This window comes from Hoplias malabaricus, chromosome 8, assembly GCF_029633855.1.
Source record: "Hoplias malabaricus isolate fHopMal1 chromosome 8, fHopMal1.hap1, whole genome shotgun sequence".
Classification (NCBI taxonomy): domain Eukaryota; kingdom Metazoa; phylum Chordata; class Actinopteri; order Characiformes; family Erythrinidae; genus Hoplias; species Hoplias malabaricus.
The window spans coordinates 39,140,740-39,154,607 of record NC_089807.1 but is presented as its reverse complement, the minus strand read 5'-3'; the positions used below and the strand labels follow the sequence as shown (position 1 = coordinate 39,154,607).

The window sequence follows — 13,868 nt, the reverse complement described above, 5'->3', positions numbered from 1 at the left end:
AACCCACACGGACACAGTGAGAACACACCACACTCCTCACAGACAGTCACCCGGAGGAAACCCACACGGACACAGTGAGAACACACCACACTCCTCACACACAGTCACCCGGAGGAAACCCACGCAGACACAGGGAGAACACACCACACTCCTCAGAGACAGTCACCTGGAGCGGGAATCGAACCCACAACCTCCAGGTCCCTGGAGCTGTGTGACTGCGACACTAACCTGCTGCACCACCGTGCCGCCCTCAGTAAACTATGTCCCCTTTTAATAAAAGTAATGCAATAAATGTAAACCTTAATATAGTACCGTGATTTTAACACACCTGCTTAGAGAGTGCAAAAAGCAAACTGAATAAATTAGTGTAATAGAATGGTTTGCTTTTTCATAGTATGTTTATTCTTTGTGTGTGTGTGTGTGTGTGTGTGTGCGCGTGTGTCTGTCTGTGTTTTAAATCTTGTTCCAGTTCTTTTTAAAGTACTTGCCTTCCCAGCCAGTCTTCCTCTAATAAAGCAAGCCATTCCTTTTCCTCTAGTTTCATTTTAGAAGATGGAGAGTCTTTTGGCCAAAGCCGGGACCGGAGCTTCCTCCTGGATGACACCACAGTGACACTCTCCCTTTGTCAGCTGAAAAATGTGAGTGTGTGTGTGAGAGAGTGTGTGTGTGTGTGTGTGTACTCTCCTTGTGAAATAATTTACAGCTGTTAAAGCACATGTACTGAAACATTTCTGCCACCCACTAACAGAGGTTGAAGGATGTGGCAGGAGAGGCGTACTACCCACTGCTGGAGGATGAGTAAGAGCCACTTTTCTTATTCTCCTGAGCGTAAAAATTGCCCAGTTGGCCCTTAGTGTAGCACTGAGGATTTTGACACCACTGATGGCAGACTGGACTCTTCTGTGTCCTGCAGGCAGAGCAGCCTGCCCCAGTCCAACAGCAATAACGAGCTGTCCACTGCCGTCAGCCTGCCGCTCATTATCCGCGAGAGAGACACAGAGTACCAGCTCACACGCATTGTCCTCTTCAACAGGCTGCTGAAGGTGAATCACACACACACACACACACACACACCATAATCCATACAGTACACAATAAAACAAGGAACGTACACAGACTTGTAGCCTTAAAATTTGGTGCTGATTCTATTTGAACATGAGTTGTGCTGTTTGTTCAGGCGTATCCCTACAAAAAGAACCAGGTGTGGAAGGAAGCCAGAGTGGACATCCCCCCGCTGCTCAGAGGACTGGCCTGGGCTGCTCTACTGGGAGTTGAAGTGAGTACACGCTTAGATGAAGATGCTGTAGTAATATTCAGTCACAACTAAGGAGACACTGGCGCTGCAGGAAGGGTCCTGTGGCTGTGGACTGAGCCCCCACCTCGGCTCACTGTCCTTGAGGGCTGTGGTGTGTGATTCCCAGGGTCTGGATGCTCCGATTTCCTCCCACAATCCACAGGTATGTGTGCGAGTGTGTGAGTGCCCACGGTCCGGGGTGTGTCCCTGCCCACGTGCCCATTGATTTCTGTTAGGACTCTCCACGACCGTGAGAAGGACAAAGTGTGAATAAATGAATCACACATCGTTTAAAGTTTAATGTTTTCCAAGCTCCAGGAATTTTTATTAGAAGAACAGCAGAAACAAGTTTGTAGCTCCGCACTGGTAAACATAGCTGTTGTCCTCGCCTGTTCCTCACCTCCTGCCAGCGTGTGGTTATCAGAGCAGTATTTATATAGTGTATCGATTGGTACTTAGCTGGAACAGTGTTATGCACATCAAGGAGTATCGACGTAGCCATTTCCATCTTCAGTAACCTCAGAGGGTAGTTCAGTTTGTTGTTGTTGATTTCCGTAGGTGTCTGTGTGCAGAGTTTACCGTTTCAGCAATACCTGATTGAGGCCTGAAAACAAACTCAATTTCCTTCGGGCTGTGCTTTACACATCTGCCAATTTAAAACCATAGTCAGTGTTTACAGTCGCCAATACCTGCTTTTGAAGACAGTTTCCAAGGTATTGAATTTTGCTTTCGGAGATTTATGTTGTACATTATCTTAAAATTCTGTATTAAATCATGTGTGCCTTCATTTTCTGTAGCTCTTTTGTGTATTAGCATCCACAACCAATACTTGTAACTACTTGGTACTTAGAGAGCACAGATGGAGTGAAGCAAAACAATGTCAGGGTCTGGGGTACATGCGAGAGCTTAAGTGTTAGAGGAGCTGGATTGGGAGCTTAGGGTTCCCTGGGTGGTCCCCTCAACTGGTAGGAAAAATGGCGGTGAAAAAAACTGCGCTCTCCTCCTTCAACATTCATTCATTGTCTGTAAGCGTTTATCCACTTCAGGGTCGCGGTGGGTCCAGAGCCTACCTGGAATCATTGGGCGCAAGGCGGGAAAATACCCTGGAGGGGGCGCCAGTCCTTCACAGGGCAACACACACACACATTCACACCTACGGACACTTTTGAGTCGCCAATCCACCTACCAACGTGTGTTTTTGGACTGTGGGAGGAAACCAGAGCACCCGGAGGAAACCCACGCAGACACAGGGAGAACACACCACACTCCTCACAGACAGTCACCCGGAGGAAACCCACGCAGACACAGGGAGAACACACCACACTCCTCACAGACAGTCACCTGGAGGAAACCCACGCAGACACAGGGAGAACATACCAACTCCTTATAGACAGTCACCCGGAGGAAACCCACACAGACACAGGGAGAACACACCACACTCCTCACAGACAGTCACCCGGAGGAAACCCACGCAGACACAGGGAGAACACACCACACTCCTCACAGACAGTCACCCGGAGGAAACCCACGCAGACACAGGGAGAACACACCACACTCCTCACAGACAGTCACCCAGAGGAAACCCACGTGGACACAGGGAGAACACACCACACTCCTCACAGACAGTCACCAGGAGGAAACCCACGCAGACACAGGGAGAACACACCAATTCCTCACAGACAGTCACCCGGAGGAAACCCACACAGACACAGGGAGAACACACCACACTCCTCACAGACAGTCACCAGGAGGAAACCCACACAGACACAGGGAATCCACAACCTCTAGGCCCCTAGAGCTGTGTGACTGCGACACTACCTTAAATCATGTGTGCCTTAATTTTCTTTAGCTCTTTTGTATATTAGCATTCACAACCAATACTTGCGACTACTTGATGCTTAAAGAGCACATATCAATGTTAATAATAACAAGATTCAAACACCACACTCACAGATGGAGTGAAGCAAAACAATGTCAGGGTCTGGGGTACATGCGAGAGCTTAAATGTTAGAGGAGCTGGTTTGGGAGCTTAGGGTTCCCTGGGTGGTCCCCTCAACTGGTAGGAAAAATGGCGGTGAAAAAAACTGCGCCCGAGCGCCCCCCTCCCTCAACATCCATGGCTGAAATGCCATTGAGCAAGGTACGTATCCTAACTGTACTTAAAGAACAAAGTGACAGGATGCTGTTGGCTGGATATTTTCGGTTGGTGGGCTATTCCCAGTCAGGCAGAGACACAGGGAGTTTTAAAAACTCCAGCAGCACTCCTGTGTCTGATCCACTCGTATCAGCATATCACACACTAACACCCTCCCACCACGTCATTGTCCCTGCAGCGCTGAGAATGATCCGCCACCCAAATAAGACCTGCTCTTTGGGGGGTCCTGACAGATAGGAAACAGATAGGCTACAGTCAGTGGAGCTGATGAAATGGACAGTGCATGTAGATACAAGGTAATGTATATCAACCTTGTGGGTTGCTCTCTGACAGCAGTGGTCATTACCTATTACCTCAGGACCTGAGGCTCATCGATGCTCAAGGATGGTGAAGTCGGTTTTGTGTGATCTGAACTGACAGGACAACTGTGGCAAGTCAGGGAGATATTTAATGGCAGTTGCAGGAGAGACATGTCACAACGCATTGTGCAGTGCCTCCTGCTGTTTATGGAGCAGTATGTGTAGACACTGAGTGGGGAAGAGCCTCACACACATCCATTACATATCACCTACAACGGACCTAGAGCATCACAGCTGTGAACCACGGCATGGAGGAATATAATACCCTGGACCCACGAGTCCATTTTTCTTTTCCATTTCCAGCCTTTTATGTGCAGTGTTTATCTGGAGAACTGAAGGAGCAGAATGTATCGTGATAAAAGGAGGAAGGTGTAGAAGAGCATGTTTCTCTTTACAGTATTCTGCAGGGAACCCCTGGGCCTGTCCGTGCCTGTGGATGTCAGTTTGAATCATGACTCATGAACTAAACAGCTTATGAGGCAGGTGGTCTTTATGTTTTGATTCATTGGAGCAACTCTAATGCTAGGTGTGGAGACAACTGTAATGGCTCATATGTCCTCATCAGAAACAGTATTGATCTTTAATTTGGAGAGGCTTTTGTGCCCAGTGGCTGAGTCAGATAAAGCACAAGGTTGTGACTTTCAGGATGACGATGTGAGGCTAGCCACACACACACACACACACACACACAGTAAAAGGCAGATGGAAATGGCTAGCTAAGTGAGTAGTTAACTGACTAGCTAAGTGAATAGCTAACTGACTAGCTAACTATTCACTTAGCTAGTTAGTTAACTAGTCAGTTAGCTATTCACTTAGCTAGTCAGTTAACTAGTCACTTAGCTAGTCAGTTCGCTATTCACTTAGCTAGTCAGTTAACTGACTAGCTAAGTGACTAGATAAGTGGCTAGTTAACTGACTAGCTAATTGTGGTGCTAAGGGGGTTCTGTTCTGTTTGTTTGATTTTATTTGGGGTCCCTGACAAACCAGGGCTAATAAAACAGAACCTAAATGAATTGGAATATACTTCTCTTTTGTACCCAAACTGTTCTTTACTCTGCAGTCAATTCAACTTGTTTCTGAGTGTGTTTCACTTTGCATTTTCTGTATTTAGTTTTCTACGTTATGACCACTGCACTCATTTTCTTTCCTTTGTTGTTCTGTCTATAATCAAAACCATTTGCTCTTATAGGGGGACATTCAAGCGAAGTATGACGGCATCGACAAAGACACCCCCATCCCCACAGACAGACAGGTATCGCTTTGTTTGTTTATTGTTGTTGCTGTTGTTTTTAGCAGTTACTTAACCCTTTGAACGTTATTGCAGGGCTTGTATTATTCACAGAGCTTTTAAATTATTTATAGAGCTCAGTGTGAGTGTCCAGCTCCTCTAACTCTAGCAGACAGTGAATATCTAATGCTGCCTAAAGTCTACAGCATGCATTCCTGTGAAAACTCTTTGCTGAAATTGAAAGGGATGTGAATGTCATCTTTGCTTTATTTGAAGATGCAGGATCTTACGAAAGCACCCACTGCTTTTCCGCTCTTCCCTCGTTTCTGTTTTCTTCAGATCGAAGTGGACATCCCCCGCTGTCATCAGTACGATGAACTGTTATCTTCGCCGCAGGGACACATCAAATTCCGCAGGGTCCTAAAGGCCTGGGTGGTGTCGCATCCAGACCTCGTCTACTGGCAGGGTTCGTATTTACCACAGAATAGTAGCAAACAGTATTTAGGATTATTGTGTATTTAGTGATTATCCATCTATCTATCTATCTGTCTATCTGTCTGTCTGTCTCTGTCCTCTCTCTCTCGATTTGTCTGTCTGTCTCTCTCTCTCAATTTGTCTGTCTATCTGTCTTAGGATCTATCTATCTGTCTGTCGATTTGTCTGTCTGTCTTAGGATCTATCTGTCTGTCTTAGGATCTATCTGTCTGTCTGTCTGTCTGTCGATTTATCTATCTATTTCTGTCTGTCTGTCTGTCTTAGGATCTATCTATCTATCTATCTATCTATCTATCTGTCTTAGGATCTATCTGTCTGTCTGTCTTAGGATCTATCTGTCTGTCTGTCTTAGGATCTATCTATCTCTGTCTGTCTGTCTCTGTCTGTCTGTCTTAGGATCTATCTATCTATCTATCTATCTCTGTCTTAGGATCTATCTATCTCTGTCTGTCTGTCTGTCTTAGGATCTATCTATCTATCTATCTGTCTTAGGATCTATCTGTCTGTCTGTCTTAGGATCTATCTATCTCTGTCTGTCTGTCTCTGTCTGTCTGTCTTAGGATCTATCTATCTATCTATCTATCTATCTATCTATCTCTGTCTGTCTTAGGATCTATCTATCTCTGTCTGTCTGTCTGTCTGTCTTAGGATCTATCTATCTATGTCTGTCTGTCTGTCTTAGGATCTATCTATCTATCTATCTATCTATCTGTCTTAGGATCTATCTGTCTGTCTGTCTTAGGATCTATCTATCTATGTCTGTCTGTCTGTCTGTCTTAGGATCTATCTATCTATCTATCTATCTATCTGTCTTAGGATCTATCTGTCTGTCTGTCTTAGGATCTATCTATCTATGTCTGTCTGTCTGTCTGTCTTAGGATCTATCTATCTATCTCTGTCTGTCTGTCTGTCTTAGGATCTATCTATCTCTGTCTGTCTGTCTGTCTTAGGATCTATCTATCTATCTCTTTCTGTCTTAGGATCTATGTATCTCTGTCTGTCTGTCTGTCTGTCTTAGGATCTATCTATCTCTGTCTGTCTGTCTGTCTTAGGATCTATCTATCTATCTATCTATCTATCTATCTAGTCAAAAAAGTCCAATATATAAAACATATGAGATATTTTCAGAGAAATATACGTACATTATATTTTCGAGTGCTGTTAGTAAAGGAGCAGTGTCAGTAGCTCACCACTAGGTGTCTCTCCAGCTTCACTGTGGGTCGGCTGTAAGTTTGTGGACAGCTAAAGGATCTTATTAATGTGACCACAGGCCAAAGCTTTTAACCCTTTAAGAAAAGGTTAAACACAGAGGAGATAATGTGTCCTGTACAAAATATAATATTTGTCTAGTTCTTTATGTTCTAATGTTTTAAATGTGGCAAATAAATACAATAAATTTACATTTAAATTTCATTCATTTATTCATTCATTATCTGTAAGTGCTTATCCAGTTCAGGGTTGCGGTGGGTCCAGAGCCTACCTGGAATCATTGGGCGCAAGGTGGGAATACACCCTGGAGGGGGCACATTTAAATTTAAACTTGATTAAAATATACTACACCTGTGAAAATCTATGCACAACAGCTTGGAGATAAACACCATGTTTGTGGTTGTTCTCTGTAGAAGTTGTGTTCTCTGCTTTGCCTGTACTTTGACTAAGGGTGTCCAGTTCTGAAAGTACAGGGCTGTACCTTTTACAGATTTGACTGTGACCAGAAGGAAAGTTATTACATTATCATCAGGTGATGGATGTGTGTTCTTTAAATCATCTCAAGCTTAACTTCTCCGTGATCCCAAACTACAGGTGTTTTCACAATAAGAGCAATACATGCATTAATTTTTTTAAGTGTGTCTATTTTTAGTCCTGCATTTTACAAGCCATTGCAGTGTAATCAGGAGACAAAGCCAGCATACGCGTAAATAATGAGCAAGATGTGGGGGTGGGGGTGGGGCTAATGTATTGGCACTTAAGCATTTTTGGCCTGTCATATACATGCAGTATACTTGTGACTCCACTTCATCCACTTTCTTATCAACATAATTCATTCATTCATTATCTGTAACCCTTATCCAGTTCAGGGTCGCGGTGGGTCCAGAGCCTACCTGGAATCATTGGGCGCAAGGCGGGAATACACCCTGGAGGGGGCGCCAGTCCTTCACAGGGCAACACACACACTCACAAACACACACACTCGCACATTCACTCACATCCACGGACACTTTTAAGTCGCTAATCCACCTACCAACATGTGTTTTTGCACCGTGGGAGGAAACCGGAGCAGCCGGAGGAAACCCACACAGACACAGGGAGAACACACCACACTCCTCACAGACAGTCACCCAGAGGAAACCCACGCTGACACAGGGAGAACACACCACACTCCTCACAGACAGTCACCCGGAGGAAACCCACGCTGACACAGGGAGAACACACCACACTCCTCACAGACAGTCACCCGGAGGAAACCCACGCAGACACAGGGAGAACACACCACACTCCTCACAGACAGTCACCCGGAGGAAACCCACGCAGACACAGGGAGAACACACCACACTCCTCACAGACAGTCACCCGGAGGAAACCCACGCAGACACAGGGAGAACACACCACACTCCTCACATGTGATGTTTCTTATTCCAAATTGATTTAGAAAGACATGTCAATCTTGTTTTAATTGCTTTTCAGGCTTGGATTCCCTGTGTGCTCCGTTTCTGTACCTGAACTTTAACAACGAAGGTGGGGTTTGATTTGTTCCAAAAGACCAATGCTTACCTTCTAGTTTTGGTTCAGTATTTGGCCTGATGTTTAAAAGCCTTCGGACATGTTCTGATGTTAATATGTGATGTTTGTGACCCTGTGTGCAGCTCTCGCCTACGCCTGCATGTCTGCCTTCATCCCCAAATATCTGTACAACTTCTTCCTGAAGGACAACTCGCACGTCATCCAAGGTGAGCGCTCTGTTTCTCCTCACAGTAAAATGCACCTTCCTGCAATCCTCTAAAACACCCATTAATTCCCCTAGCCTCGGGCCATTTTACGTCGGTTCGACACATCAGTCAAAAGGGGAAAAAGATACACCACAGGGCTGTTTTGTGGTGGTGTTGTTGTTGTGTCTGCCTGTTGCTTCTTTAGAGATTCTTTTCCAGCTCTGTTGGGTTTTTATTTATTTATTTATCTTTTAAAACATCTTTAAAATGTTTTTATTTTTATCACTGATTGTGTATATCCTCTGCTGTCTGGCCTTGTGTCCAGAGAAGGTTTCCCACTTATTAATGTCTGCTAACCTTGCCTGTACACATTTATAAGACATCCTTTGTACGGCCTAATAACAGAAAGGAAATGTTGAGTTCACTGGAAGGCTGCCAGACGTCTCTTTCTGACTTCACCTTGTTTCAGAGTACCTGACGGTCTTCTCGCAGATGATCGCCTTCCATGACCCCGAACTCAGCAACCACCTGAACGAGATCGGCTTCATCCCAGACGTGAGTGCGCTCTGCTTTGATGAATGTTTTAAAGCGGCTTCCTGAGTGTAGCTGTGGAAGCAGGAGAACTTCAGTCGGAAAAATAGCAAAAACAGAAACAAAGCCGAACAGGTTTGGGTTTCATCAAATTGTAATAAAAAAAGTTAATCTCTGAGGTAGTGTGTTACATTTCACCTGCCGTACGTGAGCTGCTGCGCTTCGAATCAAGAAAATCAGTGCAGTGATGTTGATAATATATTCGTTTTGATAAGTTATTAATTTATTAATTTAAGCTCGTCAACATCCTGGAGGTTGATGGTTTGAGTCCCGCTTCAGGTGACTGTCTGTAAGGAGTGTGGTGTGTTCTCCCTGTGTCTGCGTGGGTTTCCTCCGGGTGACTGTCTGTGAGGAGTGTGGTGTGTTCTCCCTGTGTCTGCGTGGGTTTCCTCCGGGTGACTGTCTGTGAGGAGTGTGGTGTGTTCTCCCTGTGTCTGCGTGGGTTTCCTCCGGGTGACTGTCTGTGAGGAGTGTGGTGTGTTCTCTCTGTGTCTGCGTGGGTTTCCTCCGGGTGACTGTCTGTGAGGAGTGTGGTGTGTTCTCTCTGTGTCTGCGTGGGTTTCCTCCGGGTGACTGTCTGTGAGGAGTGTGGTGTGTTCTCCCTGTGTCTGCGTGAGTTTCCTCCGGGTGACTGTCTGTGAGGAGTGTGGTGTGTTCTCTCTGTGTCTGCGTGGGTTTCCTCCGGGTGACTGTCTGTGAGGAGTGTGGTGTGTTCTCTCTGTGTCTGCGTGGGTTTCCTCCGGGTGACTGTTGACAAAAGTATCCATAGATGTAAATGTGTGTGTGTGTGTTACCCTGTGAAGGACTGGCGCCCCCTCCAGGGTGTGTTCCTGCCTTGCACCCAATGATTCCAGGTAGGCTCTGGACCCACCGCGACCCTGAACTGGATAAGAATAATATACAGATAATGAATGTATAAATATAATTTACGCTCTCTTTTAGTTCAGGATTCTTAAATATAGCGCTGCAGTTTTAAAATTTCAATGTAATTATTATTTATTGTGTAAATACATCAAGTAATTGGGTGGTAATTAGTTCAAGTTCCAGTCCATAGTTTTTTGAAGTGTTTTCAAGTTGTAATTTTTAATTTTCACCGTATTTCATGGGGTGGTGGGATCAAATACCACCTTGGGTCACTTTTGGTGAGGTGTTTGGTGTGTTCTCCCCTTGTCTGCATGGGTTGCTCCCGGGTGCCCTGGTTTAGAAAAGCAGGCTTGGGACAGACACGTCACTGGTTAGAACCTTAATAATGGCAGGAAAAACGGGGAGGAGGCAGTGAAGGAACGGTGCTTTCTCATTCCCCAAGCATCCGCGACTGAAGTGCCTCTAACCTTGCACTGCTCCCAGCTGTTCAATAGCAATAAGAAAATTTCACTTTTCATATACAGACTCCAAAATAAATCCAACAAAAACACACCCTCAGGAAACAAATCGGTTTATTTTTAGTTTTGTTTATTTATTTTTCTTCTTTTAGGGATAATAGCCAGTGCACAGGAATACATAGAAACCTACAGACAGACAACCTACAACTATCAGAATACTGGCGAAATCTTCATACTTGTGGCCAGTTTAGCCTGCATTTGATTTGTCTTTAACCAAAAGGATTATAAAAGAGAAGAACGTTTTGTGCTAATAGATCCCCTCTCAAGTTATTTTAGGTAACACTTTAGTTTTCCGAGCTGCTGCTTTTGTAATAATGCTGTGTGATTTATTTATTTATTTATTTTTAATGTTTTTACATTTATATTTCAGTCATTATTTCACAAAATAGTTTTTTTTTAATTTAATCTGGAGGCGGCACGGTGGCGCAGCAGGTAGTGTCGCAGTCACACAGCTCCAGGGACCTGGAGGTTGTGGGTTCGATTCCTGCTCCGGGTGACTGTCTGTGAGGAGTGTGGTGTGTTCTCTCTGTGTCTGCGTGGGTTTCCTCCGGGTGACTGTCTGTGAGGAGTGTGGTGTGTTCTCCCTGTGTCTGCGTGGGTTTCCTCCGGGTGACTGTCTGTGAGGAGTGTGGTGTGTTCTCTCTGTGTCTGCGTGGGTTTCCTCCGGGTGACTGTCTGTGAGGAGTGTGGTGTGTTCTCTCTGTGTCTGTGTGGGTTTCCTCCGGGTGACTGTCTGTGAGGAGTGTGGTGTGTTCTCTCTGTGTCTGCATGGGTTTCCTCCGGGTGACTGTCTGTGAGGAGTGTGGTGTGTTCTCTCTGTGTCTGTGTGGGTTTCCTCCACGTGACTGTCTGTGAGGAGTGTGGTGTGTTCTCTCTGTGTCTGCATTGGTTTCCTCCGGGTGACTGTCTGTGAGGAGTGTGGTGTGTTCTCCCCGTGTCCGCGTGGGTTTCCTCTGGGTGCTCCGGTTTCCTCCCACAGTCCAAAAACACACGTTGGTATGTGGATTGGCGACTCAAAAGTGTCCGTAGGTGTGAGTGTGTGAGCGAATGTGTGTGTGTGTTGCCCTGTGAAGGACTGGTGCCCCCTCCAGGGTGTATTCCCACTTTGCGCCCAATGATTCCAGGTAGGCTCTGGACCCACCGCGACCCTGAACTGGATAAGCACTTACAGATAATGAATGAATGAAATGAATTTAATCTGGATTTACTTCACACTCTTCTTCAAACCTGCCATTTGTTACAGAACTCATCAACGCAGCAGCCCTCTGTGATATCTGTATCTGAAACAGCAATATCTCTGTACTGTTTACAGAGTTAGCTCCTTTACACAAGGTGGGATTAGACGGGTTCTGCACTCAGTCAGTGGCATATACCACTCCAGGGTTGGTCATTGTCATGCCTTTTTTCACACAGATCTGACCCTGAGATTTCAGTGCTCGCCAAGGTTTCCCTCAGGAAACATGAGCATACACACACACACACGGTTGGTAATTCATTTCAAGTGTAATGAAGACTGGGCTCTCCTCTCATTCTGGGACTCCCTCATGAGCTCAATGTCCATTTCCTTCATTTCTCTCTCTGCCTTTTGTGCTCGTCCTTTCTGTTCCACTGTCTGACCTTCCATTTTCCTCAGAATCCTTCCAAGGTCAAAGCTTCTGAGGCTTTGGCAACCTAGTCTGTCCTAAACTGATGGATGTGTGACCTCCGTGAGGCTGACCCTCATGGGACATTAGGCTTGTAACCCAGCCAACCCCGAGAACCCTCATTGGGGCCAATACTGCAAAGATTCCTGACCTTCCAGCCTCTCTTCCAGGCTCCATCAAGTCCAAGGGGCTGGTGTGAAAGGCCCATTAAAAGATGAAGGGTGGGAATTAACAATGACTCATTGCCCGAAGAGGGACATTGAGCTGATGTACTTTTCGGTCCCTGAACAGCTGTCATTGTCCTCCACACAATGCGAATGCGAAGCCAGACTGTACCGTCTGATTGTGCGGCATGTGCGGCTGAGCTTGGCTCCACTGGCGATACGCTCTTTAAGCACACCGCCCCTGAATGACAATGAATCTCACATAAATTTCAATTGATTCTTCTGCTCTCTTTAAGACGGCATCACCTCTGAGGCTTTTGTGCCTTTTCCCGTCCCGCCAGGCACAGGACTTAGTCTCAGAAAGAAAGGCGTGCTTTTTTTTTCAAAGGCACCGGAGCTTTATTTTCGCACTGTGCCTTGGATAATACTTGATCTATTCATGTTCAATGGGCGTCTTGTTGAATTGTTTATCAAGGATGAATAGATTCCGACTGATGTTGGAAGTTCAGAATTGTTTGACGAAGTGTTACCCCTTTTTGGCTGCGTAAATGCTAATGTTCCATGGGAGATGAACTACTTTTATGTGGTCTGGATAACACTGGCTTTCACATCAAGTTGTGATGGCCAGCGTTAACTATAGTTTTACACTTCTTCAGGGGCATTTTGGAAACACTAAATAATGAACTAGAGATCGTTAATTTAAACGAATCTTCATGAATCCAGTTCCTCTTTGCCTTCACTCCCTGCTGCTCTCAGAGGTCTGTAGACGTTGACCTCAGGAGTAGAAGCAGAACCAGTTCGAAACCTCATTTTTAATGGTGTTTAGTATTCAGACAGTCCTTCTGATCAGTGAGTTTAGCTGCATTAGGATGCACTCACTGTTGACACAGGCATTCAGTAGCATACAGCTTGTATAATCTGTATAGAAAAGCTTAGCCAGGATGAGCAGAAACTCTGGGGCTTTGCACATGAACCTAAGGTCACCATTCCTAATGCTAAGCGTTGGCTAGAGGCGTATAAAGAAGCTAGCATTAGTAGTATCTCTATTAGTAGTATGCAATGAAATTGAGAGATGTGCATTTTGTACACAGTACAACATGGCAGTGATCACCTACACAACCAGAGTGGCAGGGAAGCTTGTCCGGTATCTGGGGAGCAGTTGAGGGTAAGGTGCCTTGATCAAGAGCAACCCAGCTGTGGATATTTTGGGGACAGCACAATGGAATTATAGCAGAAAAGATGTAAATTGACTGGGTTGAGGACAACAAGGCTGAATGCTACAACAGTTCACAGAAAATCAGTGTTCGATCAGGCATCTCAGCCGTCTATGCCTAGTGGTGTAAAAGGTTGAAAAATGGGAACTAGCCAAATCCACCCATCGGCTGTTATTATAATGAAGCACTTAAACAAGAGACTGCAGTCGTGTTGTGATATGAAAGCTGTCATGAAGGAGGCTGTTTGGCTAGTTGGAGGTTGTCAACTTCTTTACAGCACTGTGCCCGGGACATGATTCTTCCAAGTTGGCCCCAAGCTGTAACCAGGCTCTCAGAATGAAATTATGCCAATGCCATTGTTTCCAAGATCTTGTCTAAAGCTGTCCCCGAGACGTAGAGGCTGTAACTACAGCAGA

At 45.4% G+C, this 13,868-nt stretch overlaps 1 protein-coding gene across 2 annotated transcripts in view; it reads left to right on the top strand.

Moving 5' to 3' along the window:
- tbck (TBC1 domain containing kinase) overlaps positions 1 to 13,868 on the top strand; it is an 84,194-nt gene that overhangs the window by 14,535 nt on the left and 55,791 nt on the right. For both annotated transcript variants that reach the window (XM_066678880.1, XM_066678882.1), the window contains exons 12-20: positions 539 to 638; positions 749 to 798; positions 914 to 1,043; positions 1,178 to 1,276; positions 4,998 to 5,060; positions 5,376 to 5,502; positions 8,217 to 8,267; positions 8,396 to 8,479; positions 8,928 to 9,013. In XM_066678880.1, the coding sequence (XP_066534977.1) occupies positions 539 to 638; positions 749 to 798; positions 914 to 1,043; positions 1,178 to 1,276; positions 4,998 to 5,060; positions 5,376 to 5,502; positions 8,217 to 8,267; positions 8,396 to 8,479; positions 8,928 to 9,013 (790 nt within the window). The remainder of the gene's footprint in view (positions 1 to 538; positions 639 to 748; positions 799 to 913; positions 1,044 to 1,177; positions 1,277 to 4,997; positions 5,061 to 5,375; positions 5,503 to 8,216; positions 8,268 to 8,395; positions 8,480 to 8,927; positions 9,014 to 13,868) is intronic.